This window comes from Cervus elaphus, chromosome 9 (genome assembly GCF_910594005.1).
Source record: "Cervus elaphus chromosome 9, mCerEla1.1, whole genome shotgun sequence".
NCBI lineage: Eukaryota > Metazoa > Chordata > Mammalia > Artiodactyla > Cervidae > Cervus > Cervus elaphus.
In genome coordinates this window covers 61,081,247-61,098,575 of record NC_057823.1, presented here as the reverse complement: position 1 = coordinate 61,098,575, position 17,329 = coordinate 61,081,247, and the positions used below count along the sequence as shown (strand labels likewise).

The 17,329-nt window shown below is 40.6% G+C and overlaps 1 protein-coding gene and 1 non-coding gene across 13 annotated transcripts in view; one reads left to right on the top strand and one right to left on the bottom strand.

Annotated features, from left to right (window-relative positions):
• HTR4 (5-hydroxytryptamine receptor 4) overlaps nucleotides 1-17,329 on the top strand; it is a 183,750-nt gene that overhangs the window by 94,707 nt on the left and 71,714 nt on the right. For 11 of the 12 annotated variants that reach the window (XM_043913219.1, XM_043913213.1, XM_043913223.1 and 8 more), the window contains 2 exons: nucleotides 6,444-6,569; nucleotides 8,056-8,256. In XM_043913219.1, the coding sequence (XP_043769154.1) occupies nucleotides 6,444-6,569; nucleotides 8,056-8,256 (327 nt within the window). The remainder of the gene's footprint in view (nucleotides 1-6,443; nucleotides 6,570-8,055; nucleotides 8,257-17,329) is intronic. The other variant, XM_043913224.1, reaches the window with a different exon arrangement.
• Nucleotides 12,195-12,301, bottom strand: LOC122701096. Its single transcript, XR_006342945.1, has one exon. It is a non-coding gene; the product is annotated as a U6 spliceosomal RNA (small nuclear RNA).

Here is a 17,329-nt window from a genome sequence, read left to right as displayed (position 1 = left end):
ATCCTAAAGGAAATCAGTCCTGAATATTCATTGGAAGGACTGATGCTGAAGCTGAATCTCCAATACTTTGGCCACCTAATGTGAACTGATGTCATTTGAAAAGACCCTGATGCTGGGAAAGATTGAAGGCGGGAGGAGAAGGGGACGACAGAGGATGACATGGCTGGATGGCATCACAGACTCAGTGCACATGAGTTTGAGTAAACTCCAGGAGTTGGTGATGGACAGGGAGTCCTGGCGTGCTGCAGTCCATGGGGTTGTAAAAAGTCAGACATGACTGAACAACTGAACTGAACTGATGTATTCTTCTTTTCTATTGTGATAAAATGTACATGACATAAAACTTACCATTAATATATACAGTAACCATTTTACATGTACAATTGAGTGACAAGATGATCACTCACAGTGGTGTGCAGCCATTACCATTATCCATTTCCAGAATTTTTTCATCACCCCAAGTAGAGATTCTATACTCATTAAATAAATCCCCATTCCCGTCTCCTCTAGCTATCTCAGCCCCTGGTAAACACTATTCTACTTTGTTTTTCTAAGAATTTGCCTGTTCTAGGCTCTTGGTATACATGGAATTATACAATGTTTGTCTTTTTGTGTCTGGTTTATTTCACGGAGCATAATGTTTTCAGGGTTTATCCATATTGTAGCATGGATGAGAACTTAATATCTTTTTATGACTGAACAGAAATTCCGTAGTCTGTTTATACTGCATTCTTTTTATCCTTTCACCTGTTGATGGACTCTTGAGTTGTTTCTCCCTTTTGGCTATTGTGAATAATGCTGTTATGAACAATGGAGTGCATATCTCTATTCATGTCCATGCTTTTGATTCTTCAGAGTGTATACCTAGGACTGATACTGCTGAATCAGATAGTCTTTCTGTATTTAGCATTTTGAGAAAGCACTAAACTATTTTCCATAGCAGTTGCACCATTTTACGCTTCTGTCAGAAAGGCACTGAATTTCCAGTTTATTCTCTTTCTCACCAACACTTGTTATTTTTCAGTTTTTAATAACTATAGTTTATAATAACTATCCTAATAGGTGTGAAGTCATATCTAACTGACACCTAGATATTCTTAAACACTTCCTGAGCCAGGGCACTCAAAATGACACTGGGAAGCTACTGTGGATCATCCTTAGTTATTAGAAAGTTATTATCCACTACTAAATCTTCCCTCCCTTTAGCAGTGATTCTTAACTTTGGTTGCACATCAGAACCACTTAGGAGCTTTTAAAAATTCTGATATTCAGGCTGCAACCCAGACTAACTAAATCAGAGTCTTTGAGAGTCGGGTTCTAACATCAGCATTTTCTAAGGCTCTTCAGGTGATTTCCATGTGCAGCCAGTGCTGAGAGCCACTGTTTAGAGACTGCTCACTGGTCCCACATAGTCACATAACCTGTAGGCCATAAACTCTGACAACCTATTGCTGAGCTTCACTGACGACCCCCATTTAACAGCCAGGCTTTCAGCCCCCACTTGCTGTTCATATTACTAGCTAAATGTATCTGTATTCTTGCTTATCTATTTATTGCTCTCTGTTTTGCTTATTTCTGCTGTTCTAAGGCTACAACAATGCCTAATGCAGGGCAGGTGCTTAGAAAGTATTGTTGAATGAATTAATGCGTAAATCTACTCTTATTTCAAAGGACAGTCCTCAGAGAGTTAACAATAGCTTTTGTGTCTCATCCTTGTGTCTTCTCTTGTCTAGGTAAAACCTTTTCTATACCTGCAACCTGTCCAAAGACATTGAAGAATAAACCTCACCATTATGAATTCACTATCTTTCTCTCAGCAAGTAATTATGCACTTCCTATATACTTCATCTACCTTTACACTGCACATACCATAGGTTAGACACTGTGCCAGGTACTAGGAGTTGTGGTGAAAAAGATAACCAAAAGTCAGTCTGTGGAGGTAGGGCACAGACAATAATAACAGAAGTTATTATTTTGGATAACAATAAAGGTTATAAAGAAAATGAAAAATGTTTGAATGTGGCACATTAAATGGTAGTGAACTTTAATCTGAGACCTGAATATTGAGAAGAAGCATTCCAGGAAGAAGGTACAAGTTTAGAGACCTAGAGAGGGGAACAAGTTTCACAGGGATTCTGAGTCAAAGCCTCCAAGAAGGACAAGGCAAAAAGCATTGTTACCTCCTTTATTAGACACTTTGCCTTGATTAACATGGCCTAAATCGAAATAGTTTGGGGTGGGCTAAACAGCCTACTGAAGTCTTTCCTCATTGAGTTAAATCTCACCTGTCTATGATTTTTACCAGCAATAGCTGGAGTTTAGGTGCAGAAGGGTGATTTAGATGGACATAACCTAAAATTTCCTTTCATCTGAATCCAGCCATAAGGACTTCAGTGAAGCAACAAAGCTACTTGTGAGCTGAGTGGAAATTTCTGATTCCTTATTCCAGTTGTCATCTTGTCTTCTATGCCAGGCTTAACAAAAGAGGTTTCAGTCAAAGCCAGAGCCCAGATTTGGAGGGCTGGTGCCATTTCAAACTAGCAGGTATCTTGGTTTTCAATCAAAAGAGCTCAGTGAAGATAGATCTTTCTTGTTGTTTGGACCTGAGTGCCCAGTTCAGTTCAGTTCCTCAGTCATGTCTGACTCTTTGCAACCCCATGGACTGCAGCACGCCAGGCCTCCCTGTCCACCATCAACTCCTGGAGTTTACTCAAACTCATGTGCGCTGAGTCTGTGATGCCATCCAACCATCTCATCCTCTGTCGTCCCCTTCTCCTCCTGCCTTCAATCTTTCCCAGCATCAGGGTCTTTTCAAATGACATCAGTTCACATCAGGTGGCCAAAGTATTGGAGATTCAGCTTCAGCATCAGTCCTTCCAATGAATATTCAGGACTGATTTCCTTTAGGATGGACTGGTTGGATCTCCTTGCTGTTTAAGGGACTCTCAAGAGTCTTCTCCAACATCACGGTTCAAAAGCATCAATTCTTGGGCTCTCAGCTTTCTCTATAGTCCAACTCTCACATCCAGACATGACTACTGGAAAAATCATAGCTTTGACTAGATGGACCTTTTGTTGGCAAAGTAATGTCTCTGCTTTTCAATATGCTGTCTAGGTTGGTCATAACTTTTCTTCCAAGGAGCAAGCGTCTTTCAATTTCATGGCTGCAGTCACCATCTGCAGTGATTCTGGAGCCCAAAAAAATAAAGTCTCTCACTGTTTCCATTGTTTTCCCTTCTATTTGCCATGAAGTCATGGGACCAGATGCCATGATCTTAGTTTCCTGAATGTTGAGCTTTAAGCCAATTTTTTCACTCTCCTCTTTCACTTTCATCAAAGTGAAAGTGAGGCTCTTTAGTTCTTCTTCACTTTCTGCCATAAGGGTGGTGTCATCTGCATATCTGAGGTTATTGATATTTCTCCCGGCAACCTTGATTCCAGCTTCTGCGTCACCCAGCCCAGCGTTTCTCATGATGCACTCTGCAGATAAGTTAAATAAGCAGGTGACAATATACAGCCTTGACGTACTCTTTTCCCTATTTGGAACCAGTCTGTTGCTCCATGTCCAGATCTAACTGTTGCTTCCTGACCTGTATACAGATTTCTCAAGAGGTAGGTCAGGTGGTCTGATATTCCCATCTCTTTCAGAATTTCCCACAGTTTGTTGTGATCCACACAGTCAAAGACTTTGGCATAGTCGATAAAGCGGTAGAAGATGTTTTTCTGGAACTCTCTTGCTTTTCCAATGAGCCAATAGATGTTGGCAATTTGATATTTGGTTCTTCTACCTTTTCTAAATCCAGCTTGAACATCTGGAAATTCATGGTTCACATACTGTTGAAGCCTCGCTTGGAGAATTTTGAGCATTACTTTATCCGAGTGTGAGATGAGTGCAATTGCGTGGTAGTTTGAGCATTCTTTGGCATTGCCTTTCTTTGGGATTGGAATGAAAACTGACCTTTTCCAGTCCTGTGGCCACTGCTGTGTTTCCAAACTTGCTGGCATATTGAGTGAGGCACTTTCACAGCATCATCTTTTAGGATTTGAAAAAGCTCAACTGGAATTCCATCACCTCCACTAGCTTTGTTCCTAGTGATGTTTCCTAAGGCCCACTTGACTTTGCATTCTAGGATGTCTGGCTGTAGGTGAGTGATCACACCATCGTGGTTATCTGGGTCATGAAGGTCGTTTTTGCATAGTTCTTCTGTGTATTCTTGCCACCTCCTCTTAATATCTTCTGCTTCTCTTAGGTTTCTACCATTTCTGTCCTTTATTGTGTCCACTTTTGCATGAAAAGTTTCCTTGGTGTCTCTAATTTTCTTGAAGAGACCTCTAATCTTTCCCATTCTATTGTTTTTCTCTAATTCTTTGCATTGGTCGCTTTCTTATCTCTCTTTGCTGTTCTTTGGAACTCTGCGTTCAAATGGGTGTATCTTTCCTTTTCTTGTTTGTTTTTCGCTTCTTTTTTTCATAGCTATTTGTAAGGCCTCCCCAGACAACCATTCTGCTTTTTTGTATTTCTTTTTCTTGGGGATGGTCTTGATCACTACCTCCTGTGCAGTGTCATGAACCTCCATCCATAGTTTTTCAGACACTCTATCAGATCTAATCCCTTGAATCTATTTTTCACTTCCACTATGTAGTCATAAGGGATTTGATTTAGGTCATACCTGAATGGTCTAGTGATTTTTCCTACCTTCTTCAATTTAAGTCTAAATTTGGCAATAAGGAGTTCAGGATCTGAGCCACAGTCAGCTCCGAGTCTTGTTTTTGCTGACTATAGAGCTTCTCCATCTTTGGCTGCAAAGAATATAATGAATCTGATTTCGATATTGACGATCTGGTGATGTCCATGTATAGAGTCTTCTCTTGTGTTGCTGGAAGAGGGTGTTTGCTATGACCAGTGCAGTCTCTTGGCAAAACTCTGTTAGCCTTTGCCCTGCTTCATTCTGTACTCCAAGGCCAAATTTGCCTGTTATTCCAGGTATTTCTTGACTTTGTACTTTTGCATTCCAGTCCCCTATAATGAAAAGGACATCTTTTTTGGGAGTTAGTTCTAGAAGGTCTTGTAGGTCTTCATAGAACCATTCAACTTCAGCTTCTTCAGCATTACTGGTCAGGTCATAGACTTGTATTACTCTGATATTGAATTGTTTGCCTTGTAAATGAACAGAGATCATTCTGTCGTTTTTGGGATTGTATCCAAGTACTGTTTTTGGACTCTTTTTGTTGACTATGAGGGTTACTCCATTTCTTCTAAAGGATTCTTGCCCACAGTAGTAGATATAATGGTCATCTGAATTAAATTCACCCATTCTAGTACATTTTAGTTCACTGATTCCAAAAATGTCGATGTTCACTCTTGCCTGAGTACCCGGTGGTGGCCTAAAGAGCAAGCAGCTTCTCCCAGTCTAGATGCTAACACACTCTGGCAACCTAGTTCCTCTCACTGGGTCTTAGTTTCTTCATATTGAAATGTGTGTTTGGGTCTAAAAGTTTTAAGATCCTTTGAAACTTCATTTAAAAGAACATTTTAAAAAACACATTAAAAAACAAATATTTTCCTGCAGCTTCTGAATAATCTGCATTTTTTGTGCTTTTATTGACAGGGGACACTCACTTCCAAGTTAGCAAGACAAAATTGAGTTGACATTAGGAGGGCAGGGTTTATAGAAACAAATTGGTTGCTGAAACTCACAAGCACACAAATTTGAGCTGTTGTATTGGGCACCAAAAGAAATGTAGTTCAAGGCAGTGAAAGGAATCCCTGAGTTTATTGATGGATTCTGTATTTCCAGTGGGTTTCACATAATCCAAGAACAGTTTGTCCAAGTCAGCCATTTAGGAACAAACAACTTTCAAACCGTGACCTAGTCCTTGGACAGCCCACTTGCACACAGCAGCTTCTGTGTGGACTGGGATGAGATACTGAACACAGATGGCCTTTGTGTTCACACAGATACTGGTTCAAGCTACCTTCATTTGCTCATTTCATGCCGTTTTCCTTCATTCTCTAAATATGAATGATGTGTTGAAATTGAATTTGTCAATGGAGAAAACAGGCAATGTCCCTGCCTCATGGAGCTTACAACCTAGCTGTGTTGCTGTGCCAAACAAGAATCAACCAAATAAGCTTTCTGAGCACAAGCTAAGCTCAGTGCTCTGAAGGAAAGCCTCAAGTTCTCTGATAGAGAATCACTGTGCAATCTCAGGGTAGTTAATCTACCTCTCTGAGCCTCCTCCTTCTCATTATGTAGGAGTTAACCACAATAACATGTAAAGTGACAAGTGCAAACATTGGCATATATTAGGTGTACAAGACATGTGTGTTTGCAGCTTCAACAGTGAAGTTACCTTTCTGAAAATGAATGAAGGAAAAAACTAATTTTCTTTCTTGTGTCTCAAGAGTTTTCTTCAGTTCTTCGTGTTTGTGTGTCTTCCAGTTCCAAGGAGGGTTTCGGGTCAGTGGAGAAGGTCGTGCTGCTCACGTTTCTCTCGGCAGTTATCCTGATGGCTATCTTGGGGAACCTGCTGGTGATGGTGGCCGTGTGCAGGGACAGACAGCTCAGGTGAGTCATGTGAGGCAACCTCATGAGAAAACCTGGGTGGATTTCGGGGCTTTCCCTGGAGAACTGGAGTCTGAATTTATAATTTCCGCTAGAATTTATAGCTATGAAGGGAAAAAGTTACATGGCAATGATGTTTGAAAAATGATGCAGGGGAAAAAAAATCACATGTAATCTCATAGTTCTAACATAACAAGTATAAACATGTAAGTGCATTTCCATCCTGACTTTTTTCCTATGTTGTTTTTTCTATAATAGTTGTGATCACTATATATATAATGGCTGAGAGCATATCTAACCTCCTCACTTTATTAACTGATTCAAAGAAAGGATAGCTGGATGTGTGCTTAGTCGTTCAGCCATGTCCAACTCTTTGCGACCTCATGGACTATATAACCCACCAGGCGCCTCTGTCCATGGGATTCTCCAGCCTAGAATACTGGAGTGGGTTGCCATTCCCTTCTCCAAGGGCTCTTCCTTATCAGCGATTGAACCTGGGTCTCCTGCATTGCAGGCAGATTCTTTACCATCTAAGCCACCAGGGAAGCCCCCAAAGGATAGCTGAGTAGTAGCTGATCTAGGATTTAAACCTCGGTCTTCTGCTCTTTCCACTTCATCCTTGGCTGCAATTAGAATCACCTAAAGACCCTTTTAAAATTACTAATGTATTGCAGGAGTGTGTCTCATGTGATATCTGGAGTACACTTATATTGGAAAATTATTTGTTGTGTATCTGAGGTTCACATTTAATTGAGTGCCGTATATTTTATTTGGCGAGCTTGGGTTCATCACACAGAATTCCTGAACTAATAGATCCAGGGCAAGACCTGGGCATTGATATTTAGACACATTTACTAGGTGATTCTATTGTGCAGTCTAGATTAAGATCCACCAGGCCACAAAAGGGGATGAAAGGTTCAGTTCTGTCCCATCTGCTGCTATCTTCCTCTTAAAGCAAGACATGCTGTAATCAAGAAAGCATAAAAACAAAATTCTAACCACTGTGACAAATGTGAGGCACATGGTAGTCAGTCTAAAAGTGGAAAATGGTGGAATTTGACACTGTTTGTGAGGGGGGGGACACCTTGGGAGGGTTTCCTGGGAATGACTAATCCGAGGCCCAATGAGTTGGTAGGATATAGCTAGGCCAACAGTAGGGAGAGAGAACACCCCATAAAGACCCTCGGGAGGGTCTCTGTGCATGGGGGGCTCAAGTCAGGCCAGTGTAGTCAAAGATGAGGGCAACAGACGATGTATGGTGCCAGGGGTCTGGAGAAATCCAAAGTGACTGGACTGCACACAAGACAGAAGGGGAAACTGAATCCCACAGAGTATGTTGCACATCTGACTTTTCTCTCCTTTTCTTTCCTCCCTTCTTCCCTTATTTCTTTGCTTCCCTTTCCCTCTCTTTTCTCCCCTGCTCCTTTCCCCCTAACCTCTTTCCTCCATCCTTCCCACTGCCTCCTCCCTTACACTTTTTCACCCACAGGAAAATAAAAACCAATTATTTCATTGTGTCTCTCGCCTTTGCGGATCTGCTGGTGTCAGTGCTCGTGATGCCCTTCGGTGCCATTGAGCTGGTTCAAGACATCTGGATTTACGGGGAGATGTTCTGCCTTGTCCGGACATCTCTGGATGTCCTGCTCACAACAGCATCGATTTTTCACCTGTGCTGCATTTCTCTGGATAGGTAAGGCCAGCGCCATGTACGAAGTGTACCTCCATGCTGGAGACAGCAGCCTGATGCCCACTGGGCTGTGTCTTTTTTCTTCTCTGATTCATAAGAGGAAATGAATCTCAGAGAGGTAAATCTGGCTGTTCACTTATTTATTCACTCTCTGGCTTTTGTATAGCACTCTCTCTTAGCCAGGCATTCTCTAAGGCACTGCAGATGCAGAGATGAGTAAGGCCTAGAAGCTGCCTGCAAGGAGCTTACAGTCTAAATAGTGACAGGTACTAGCAACCATGCTTCCCATAGGTAAGCCTGAAATTGTATGCTGATGGCACAAAGAAAATTCTGAGGATGCTGAGAAGCAAGAATTAATCTATCTGCCCAGTAGGCAGCAGGGTAGTTCAGAGTGATAGTGTTCTGTTTGAACACGACCTTCTGATAATGCACCTGTATCATCATTTTATGTGCATATTTAGATTTGTGCCTGTGGCTGGGGAGGCTCTTTTCCAAAAAATCAAAGGTGATTATAAAATCCCTAATAATTGTTGGCTTTTTGGACCCAAGTTAGAATTTCATTCCTCTTGCATAGCTGGGTTCTTTTTTTTTCACATTTGACTTCAGGAGGCCTAATGATTTCCGTCTTTGCCTCATTTGTCAGAGGCACATGTTTATCAGTTGTATCAGCACTTTTCATTTTCCAGTTCATGCTTATTTATTTTCAATAATAAAGGGAGAATACAATTTAAAAGTCAGATGATTAACCGAACATACACTGCCATCACTGTAGTCATATCTTAGGGGTAGATCCCAAAAGAAACTGTGGTGTGAAAGTCTTGTGTTATCAGAATTGCCAGGGACAATCCCTTACTGTCTCTTGATTAGTCCAGAAGACCCAACTTTCCCCCTAATCTTGGGATAGGTCACTAGAATAGGTTCCTTAATAGAGGAATAGGAAGAATAGTTGACTTAAAATTAGAGGTTGTGGTTTATCTAAAATATGTACCTTTATACACTAAAATCAGAGTTTGTCCAAATAATTACTCATACTGGAAAAGATCCTTAGGGACTCAAATCAGTTAATTCATCTCCTATTTTATGGGACACATGCTTATGGATTAGAATGGCAGGCATAATGGCCTGCTCTGTTTAAAATGTGCATGTTCTCTGTTTCTTGCTCTGCCAAGAATATATAGATGAATGTGTTTAATTTAAATGCAGTGTATAATGAGATTCCATTCCACAACTAGAGATAATAACATTGGTAAAACAGAGCTGTTGGTTGGCAGCCAGAACCAGAGTGTCACAGTTTGAAATTTGTGTTTATTAGCTTATTTACAACAATCTGACTTCAGTGCTTGAAAGGCTTTATAAGACAGTCAGTATATACTGTAAAAAAGAAAGAAAGAAAGAGAGAAAATCCACAATAGGAAAAATAAACTGTGAGGAAGTTGAGAATATATGGACATCTTGCAGGGTAGCCCACATGAGACTGTTGCCAACGTAAGTGGTGAGACTGAAAATATTACAGTATTTTGGAGAAGGCAAAGTTGAGGAGATCAGGGCAACTGGAGGTAACCTTGACGTTTGGCCAAAAGCCTGAGTGGGTGGGCAGTGAAGGATGGGAGAAAGTGTAGAATCATCTTGCTGATGTGGACAGTTGTTCTGGGAGGCCTGGAGAGGAAAACTGAAGGTTTGCTAGGAAGGTTTGGCTTCAGAGTTCTAGGGTAAGTATCATGCCCTTTTGAAACCATGAAATTTTTCCTAAGTAGACCTCAGTTGTCATGAAGCAGTATGGGCTGGTAATTAAGAACCATCTGCTTTAGAACCAAGGAAATCCAGGTTCACATCCCAGCTCAGTCAATTTTTAGCTCTGAGAATGGCGATAAGTTACTAAGTCTTTCCAAATCTCAGTTTTCTCATCTCTAAAAATGGGAGCAGTAGCACCTATTCTATAGGATGGCAGTTAGGATTAATTAGATGATCCATTTAAAGCATAGCATTGACCCAGCTTGGCACAGCCCTCAGTGTTAGTGGATGCTAATTTCAGTTTCTGTCCATACAACCCATGGTCTTTCTTACCAAACGTGGACCTCCTTCTCAGTGAGTAGCTTTTCCAGCAGCTGCACACCTAGAAACCAGGTAGTTACTCTTAATGCGGTCTTTCCTTATCCACTGCATTTAAATAATGACAAGTCCTATTGACTTTCCTTCTGGCACAGATCTGAGTCTATTTCTTCCCATCTCTGTCATTCTAGTCCAGACTATTATTGTCTGTTGGATATCACTGCAACAACCTCCTAATTATTTCCCCCACATATATTTTATCCCCTCTAATCCCCTCAGTGTTGACAAAATCTCTTCTAATACTGAAGCTGTTACTCTGTTGTTCTTTTGCTTAAAACCCTTCAATGGCTATTCATTGCACCAGCAATAAGACCAAACTCCTTGGCCTGTAGAGTTTTGCATCATCTATTTCCTATCTATACGTCCAGCCCCACTTTATGCTCTTGGTGCCCTTCACCAGCCTCACTCTTGACCTTCTTTCTTTCTTTCCAGTGCTCTGTACTCAGCCACCTCAGGGCCTTGGCTCATCCCTCTGCGTGCAAAGCTCCTTTGCTTCCTCCTCGCTTGCATGTGTTTCACATTTTAGCTCAATCCTCTCTTTCTTGCAGAAGTCCTCTCTGAGCTGGTCCGATCTGGTCTTCTCCTTTAAAAACTTAATGCAATTGTGATTAAAACCACAATTGATTTTTCTTTCATTTTTTTTTCTTAAATGTCTCTATCTCCCCCAATGGGAAAAAAGTGCAAGAGCATGAGTAAGGACAAAGCTCTTGCCCTCACAGAACTTACCTTTTATTTGGGAGATTGTCAGTTAACCAGTAATTACATAAATACTGATTTAGGAATTTTATAAACACCATTGAACAAAAGGAATGTTCGGCACATTTCTCTTTTTGAACAGTGCTGCCAATAATTCCGTTTCTTTCTCTGAGAGTGGACATCAGAAACTCCAATACCATAAGTTTTTTTTTTCATTCCACAAATATTTTTTTTTCTCTTTCACTTTTTTCTTTTTTTCATTTATTTTTATTAGTTGAAGGCTAATTACAATATTGTAGTGGTTTTTGTCATATATTGACATGAATCAGCCACGGATTTACATGTGTTCCCCATCCCAATCCCCCCTCCCACCTCCCTCCCCATCCCATCCCTCTGGGTCTTCCCAGTGCACCAGCCCTGAGCACTTGTCTCATGCATCCAACCTGGGCTGGTGATCTGTTTTACCCTTGATAATATACTTGTTTCAATGCTATTCTCTCAGAACATCCCACTGTTGCCTTCTCCCACAGAGTCTCAAAGTCTGTTCTGTACATCTGTGTCTCTTTTTCTGTTTTGCATATAGGGTTATTGTTACCATCTTTTTAAATTCCACATATATGCATTAGTATACTGTATGGTCTTTATCTTTCTGGCTTACTTCACTCTGTATAATGGGCTCCAGTTTCATCCATCTCATTAGAACTGCTTCAAATGAGTTCTTTTTAATGGCTGAGTAATATTCCATTGTGTATATGTACCACAGCTTCCTTATCCATTCATCTGCTGATGGGCGTCTAGGATGCTTCCATGTCCTGGCTATTATAAATAGTGCTGCGATGAACATTGGGGTGCATGTGTCTCTTTCAGATCTAGTTTCCTCGGTGTGTATGCCCAGGAGTGGGATTGCTGGGTCATATGGCAGTTCTATTTCCAGTTTTTTAAGAAATCTCCACACTGTTCTCCATAGTGGCTGTACTGGTTTGCATTCCCACCAACAGTGTAAGAGGGTTCCCTTTTCTCCACACCCTCTCCAGCATTTATTGTTTGTAGACTTTTGGATAGCAGCCATCCTGACTGGCGTGTAATGATACCTCATTGTGGTTTTGATTTGCATTTCTCTGATAATGAGTGATGTTAAAAATGTGAAATGCTTCACGAATTTGCGTGTCATGCTTGCACAGGGGCCATGCTAATCTTCTCTGTATCTGTCCAATTTTAGTATATGTGCTGCCGAAGCGAGCACCCATAAGTTATTAATAAATGAAGTCAAATGATTTTGTTTTCTTCTGAGAGTCTTGGAAACTTGCCATTTATCTCCCATCATTTTCTGTCCCAAGAGTGACATTCTCATTGAGCTGGAAGGTTCATTCTAGATGTTACAGGACAGTTTAGTCTGAAAGAGTGTGATCTTATTTATATCTAGCTTCTATTTTGCTGTGTTCCTCCCAGCATTACAACTGGGCTGGGCCGGGCTGGACTGAAGTACAGAATGAATATCTCAGAGAAGTGTGATGATACTGTTTGCCAAGTAGCACCTAGCAGGATGTCTTTTCCTCTGTAAAGCTGCTCTGAGTCTTTGGGGGTGACTGATGTAGGCAGTGCCTCTCGAGCAAGAATGCTCATCTTGATTTCTAATTCCACCCAGATGGTAGACCTCTGTATCAAAGCAAAATGCAAGACTCCATTAATATATTATTAAATGCCTGTGCATGGCTGAGTTGCTCTGCTGTGCACTTGAAACTATCACAGCATTGTTAATTGACTATACTCCAATATAAAATAAAAAGTTAAAATTATACATATATATATAATGCATTTCTCTAGCTATCTTTCTCTATCCACTGTGCTTCCTAGTGCTTTGAGGACTGAGACCTGTTAATGAAAGTTTATTGACTCATTAGAAATAATTTCCAAAATATGACTAAAATACATGCATCAGATAATATGGGTCAGGGGAGGTCAAAAACAGCATTAAAACTTTACATATAATTGATTGTTTGAAATCTAAGGTTTACTATGAAAATTAAAACCAACCAAGTATTTGTAATAAAGTACTAATTTTTAAAGTGAAATATAATGCAGCCAATGAAACCATGAGAAAAAGTTATGTGTGATATCCTAGAAAGATATCACTGGTATATTATGTGGGGGGTGGAGAAGCAAGTTTCAGACTTGAATGTTTAGAGTAATTTCACTTTTGGAAAGTAAATATGTAGATGTTTGTCTCTGTATGTATGTGAGTTAGTGTGTATGAGAGAATATGAATGAATGAATGAATGTAGGAATGTAGGAATGAAATTGTACCAAACTGTTAAAATCGTTATCTGGGGGCAGTAGAGAGTAGTGTTGGCTAGGCTGGATGGTCATTTGGATCTTGGTCATTTTTACTAATTTCTGAAATATGCACTCAGTTTTCTCTTTACTGGAAGTTAACACTTCTTGACTGTAAGTCTGTCCACAATGGGATATAAGCTGGACATGGTCCTGGGATAGCACATTCCTCAAATCTCTGAGAACATTCTGACTTAGGTATGCGAAGTTCCCTCTGAGGTCAGAACAAGGTGGGGAGCATGGACATCTTTCTGACCAATGAGTTTTCTCTGCTTTCTCACAAAATGCCCTAAAATCTCCCCCAGGGGAGCCCTCACCATCTCCTATTAGCAGATTCTTCCTCACAATGACCCTCACCTTCGTCTTCATTCATCCAACCCCAGTTCATGACCTTGTGTTTGATTTATTTCACCAAGGTCCTTTCTAATCATTACAGTTTTAAAATATCATAACAATAATATCTGAGCATTGTAAAAAAAGTCATTATTTCACAAGTAAAACATAAAAATGTCCCCATTTATTTCTCTCCACCTCCACAACTATATACCCTAGAGTTAACAACTGTAAATAATAGTCCCCTCTAAATGCCAGTCATTTCATGTGCAATAAGCAGACTTGTTATGTGAATATATTTTTAGTTTACTCAATGGTTTTATGTTTTAAATAAGACCTTGAAGAGGGCTTTCTCTTTATATATCCTAATGAATTGCCTGAGTGTAGTGTTTTTACCAACCTGCTTCTCAGGTGATATTTTAGTAAGGTCTTTTTCATCATCGTGTGACAGAAAATAAACTGATTGATTTGTAGCTGAAAAGTCAGGCTTCAGACATGGCTCTGCAGGGTTTGACCAATATCATCTAGTCTAGTTCTTTCCCCGTGTCTCTGTCTCCCTCTCCTCTTTGTCTCCTTCTTTCCTTCTCTTTCTCTCGGTCCTTCTCTCTGTGTCTCTATTTCTCTATGCCTGTCCCTATGTTGTTTACTTGTTGGATTCATTTTTAGGCTGGGTTGAAAAATAGCTGTAGGCAACATGAGTCTTAAAGCATCCTTACCTCATGAATCCAAAGAAGATAAACCTAAATGCTATTTCTCATTGAAGACCATTGACTGTGCCTGGGTCAGACACTCTCCTCTTGGCTAATCATCTTGGTGTGGGGCTGACACATGTGATTGCTGGGCAGAGATGAGGCCCTGTGACTGCCACCTTTACCAGAAGCAGCTGTCTCAGGAAAAATGGCATTTCATTTCCCCATGGAAAGAGGGATGTTGGGCGACATGAATAGCAGCTATCAACATCTCTTAAGCTGACCTGAAGACTTACAGGTATCTTTATGGAGTCTCTACAACATGACAGAGGTGTGTCATCCCCAAGTCTTCTTTACACTAAGCCATATATTGCTAGGTCCTCCCACTGGCTTCACATAGCATACTTCTTGACTTTTTGCCGCTGATGCTCTTTCTCTGATCATGCTGTATATTGCCCTGTATTTGGCTCAAATGTAGTTCCCTTTCACTTCATTGAGGATACCATTACCTGTAGCACTGCATCATCTTCTCTTTGATGTGTCCATCTGAATTGCCATCCTTCCTCTTGGCAGCCCAGGAATTTGATGTGTTTTATCTGCAAAACTCCTCCAGCAGATACTCAGTCACACATTTTCTTTTAAAACTGTTTTGCTTCTAAAACCTACAATTCTGAGTCAAAGATTGTATATTTCATCCTGTGCTGGAGATAAATGTGCTGGCATTTCTTAATGATCTCCCTGGAGCATAGCTCAATTTTGCAGTGTATAAATGAAAAGTGTCTGTCACCCTGAGCTTGTGTCACACAATTACATTTGTTTTCCCAACAGGATTGAAATGTATTTCTGCAAGGAGTGGGGATTACAAGTTTCCCCTTCTCACATACTCTTTGAAGTTCATGTTTTTATATAATAGTAATATTTGTTGAATTGAAGCTCATGCTAGAGGATATGAAATCTTACTTTTATATTCATTTTATCAGCTATTTATTGAGTGCTTACTAATTGCTCTGAGTAGAGCACTGGAAGTACAATGGTGAACAATCAGAATAGCTCTGAATCACAGAGATTTTAATCTAGTGAGAAATATAGATAGTAGGTAGATAATTATAGTAAAATTTGTGGTTATTGAAATAGAATAAGGGGAAGTCAGAGGGGTTGTTGGAGCACGTGACTTCCTATGCAGGAAAAGCTCTCAGAAGAAGTGATGGTGAAGCTGGGGTCTGTAGGTGATGTAGGTGCCAGTAGGTGAAGAGGGAGAAGGTGGGGTATGGGGAGCAGCAGTTCTAGGAAACAGCATGTGCAAAGCCCCAGAGGTTTTTTGGTGACAGATTATTAAATATAGACTAAATTCTTAGCTTGTATTTCAGTCCTTTTCCTCAGAATTATCCTCAGTCTGTGTATTCCTGTCTCTGTTCCCACCCATGAGTGGTATGTTATCATTTCCCAAGTGTGGTGTGATTCCTCATAATTCCATGTTGCACCTGTGTCTTGAATTCCTCTTCATTTCCAGGTGAATATGCAGCCTTCTTCAGTACTAACCTTTTCCACTAACTGGCTGAGCTTCATTCCCAAAGAAGATTTGTTACTTCTTTCTCTGAGCTCCCATAGAATGTTAAATATTAACACAGCAGTTGCCGCTTTTTAAATAATTGGTTTATTTACCTGTCTCTCACCAGCTCCTTAAGAGGCAGTCTTTATCTCGTCTGTTTCTGTGTTCTTACGGATCAGTAGTAGCTGCTCCAGGCCTGTTTAGCTGAGCACAGAATGCTCTGAAATGTGACTTGTGGTTTGATATGACTTTAGTGTTAGTTTTTCTACCCTTTAAGAAATCTTGATATATACATGTATCAGAATGAGACCTGGGATCCTAAGTTTCCTGGATTCAAACCCAGCTTGACTAATTATCAATTATATGGTCTTAATAAGTTACTTAAATTCTCAGGTTTTTATCTTCTCATCAGCAAAATTGTATTAATAATATTAATGAGTGAGTGAGTGAAAGTTGCTCAGTCATGTCCAACTCTTTGCAACCCCATGGACTATGCAGTCCACGGAATTGTCCAGGCCAGAATACTGGAGTGGGTAGCCTTTCCCTTCTCCAGGGGATCTTCCCAACCCAGGGATCAAACCCAGGTCTCCTGCATTGCAGATGGATTCTTTACCAGCTAAGCCACAAGGGAAGTCCAATAATATTAATAGTATATTCCATTTTGTTGTTGTTGTTGTTGTTCAGTTTCTAAGTTGTGTCCGACTCTTTCCCATCCCATGGACTGCCGCATGCCAGGATCCTGTCTCCCGGAGTTTGCTCAGATTCATGTCCATTGAATAAGGGTCCTTGAATACAGGAGTGAGTTGCCATTTCCTCCTCCAGGGGATCTCCCCGACCCAGGGATCAAACCCACATCTTCTGTGTCTCCTGCATTGGCAGGTGGATTCTTTACCACTGAGCCAGTTGAGAAGTCCCATATTCCGTTTGGAGTTTCTGAAGATTAAATTACTGAGTATATGCAAAAAAAAGGTATGCTGGTGTGTGACAACTAGTAAGTGTTCAGTAGATGTTAGCCACAATTATTATTCCATTATTGCTTCCCTTTCCCAATGCGAATTCCTGGTGGCTATTGTGAGTGCCCTCCGTGACGCTGATAGTCATCTTTTTCTTCCTGGTGCATAGCTGAGTGTCCTTCAAGGTTAGACCCTCAGCCTTCCAGCCCTCGATATCTTCTTTCTCTTTTTTGGAAGGATCACCCATACCCTGTGGCTTTATCTGCACTTCTGCCTTCATCTCTCCTGCTGTAAACTTGTCCTATGTCCCATGTCCCATGCCTCTGGTCTCTGTAGAACATGTAGCTGCCTGTTCAACATCTTGCCTTAAGCATCTTTCTGTCTTCTTAAACCCAAAGTGGAAATTTCCATCATAA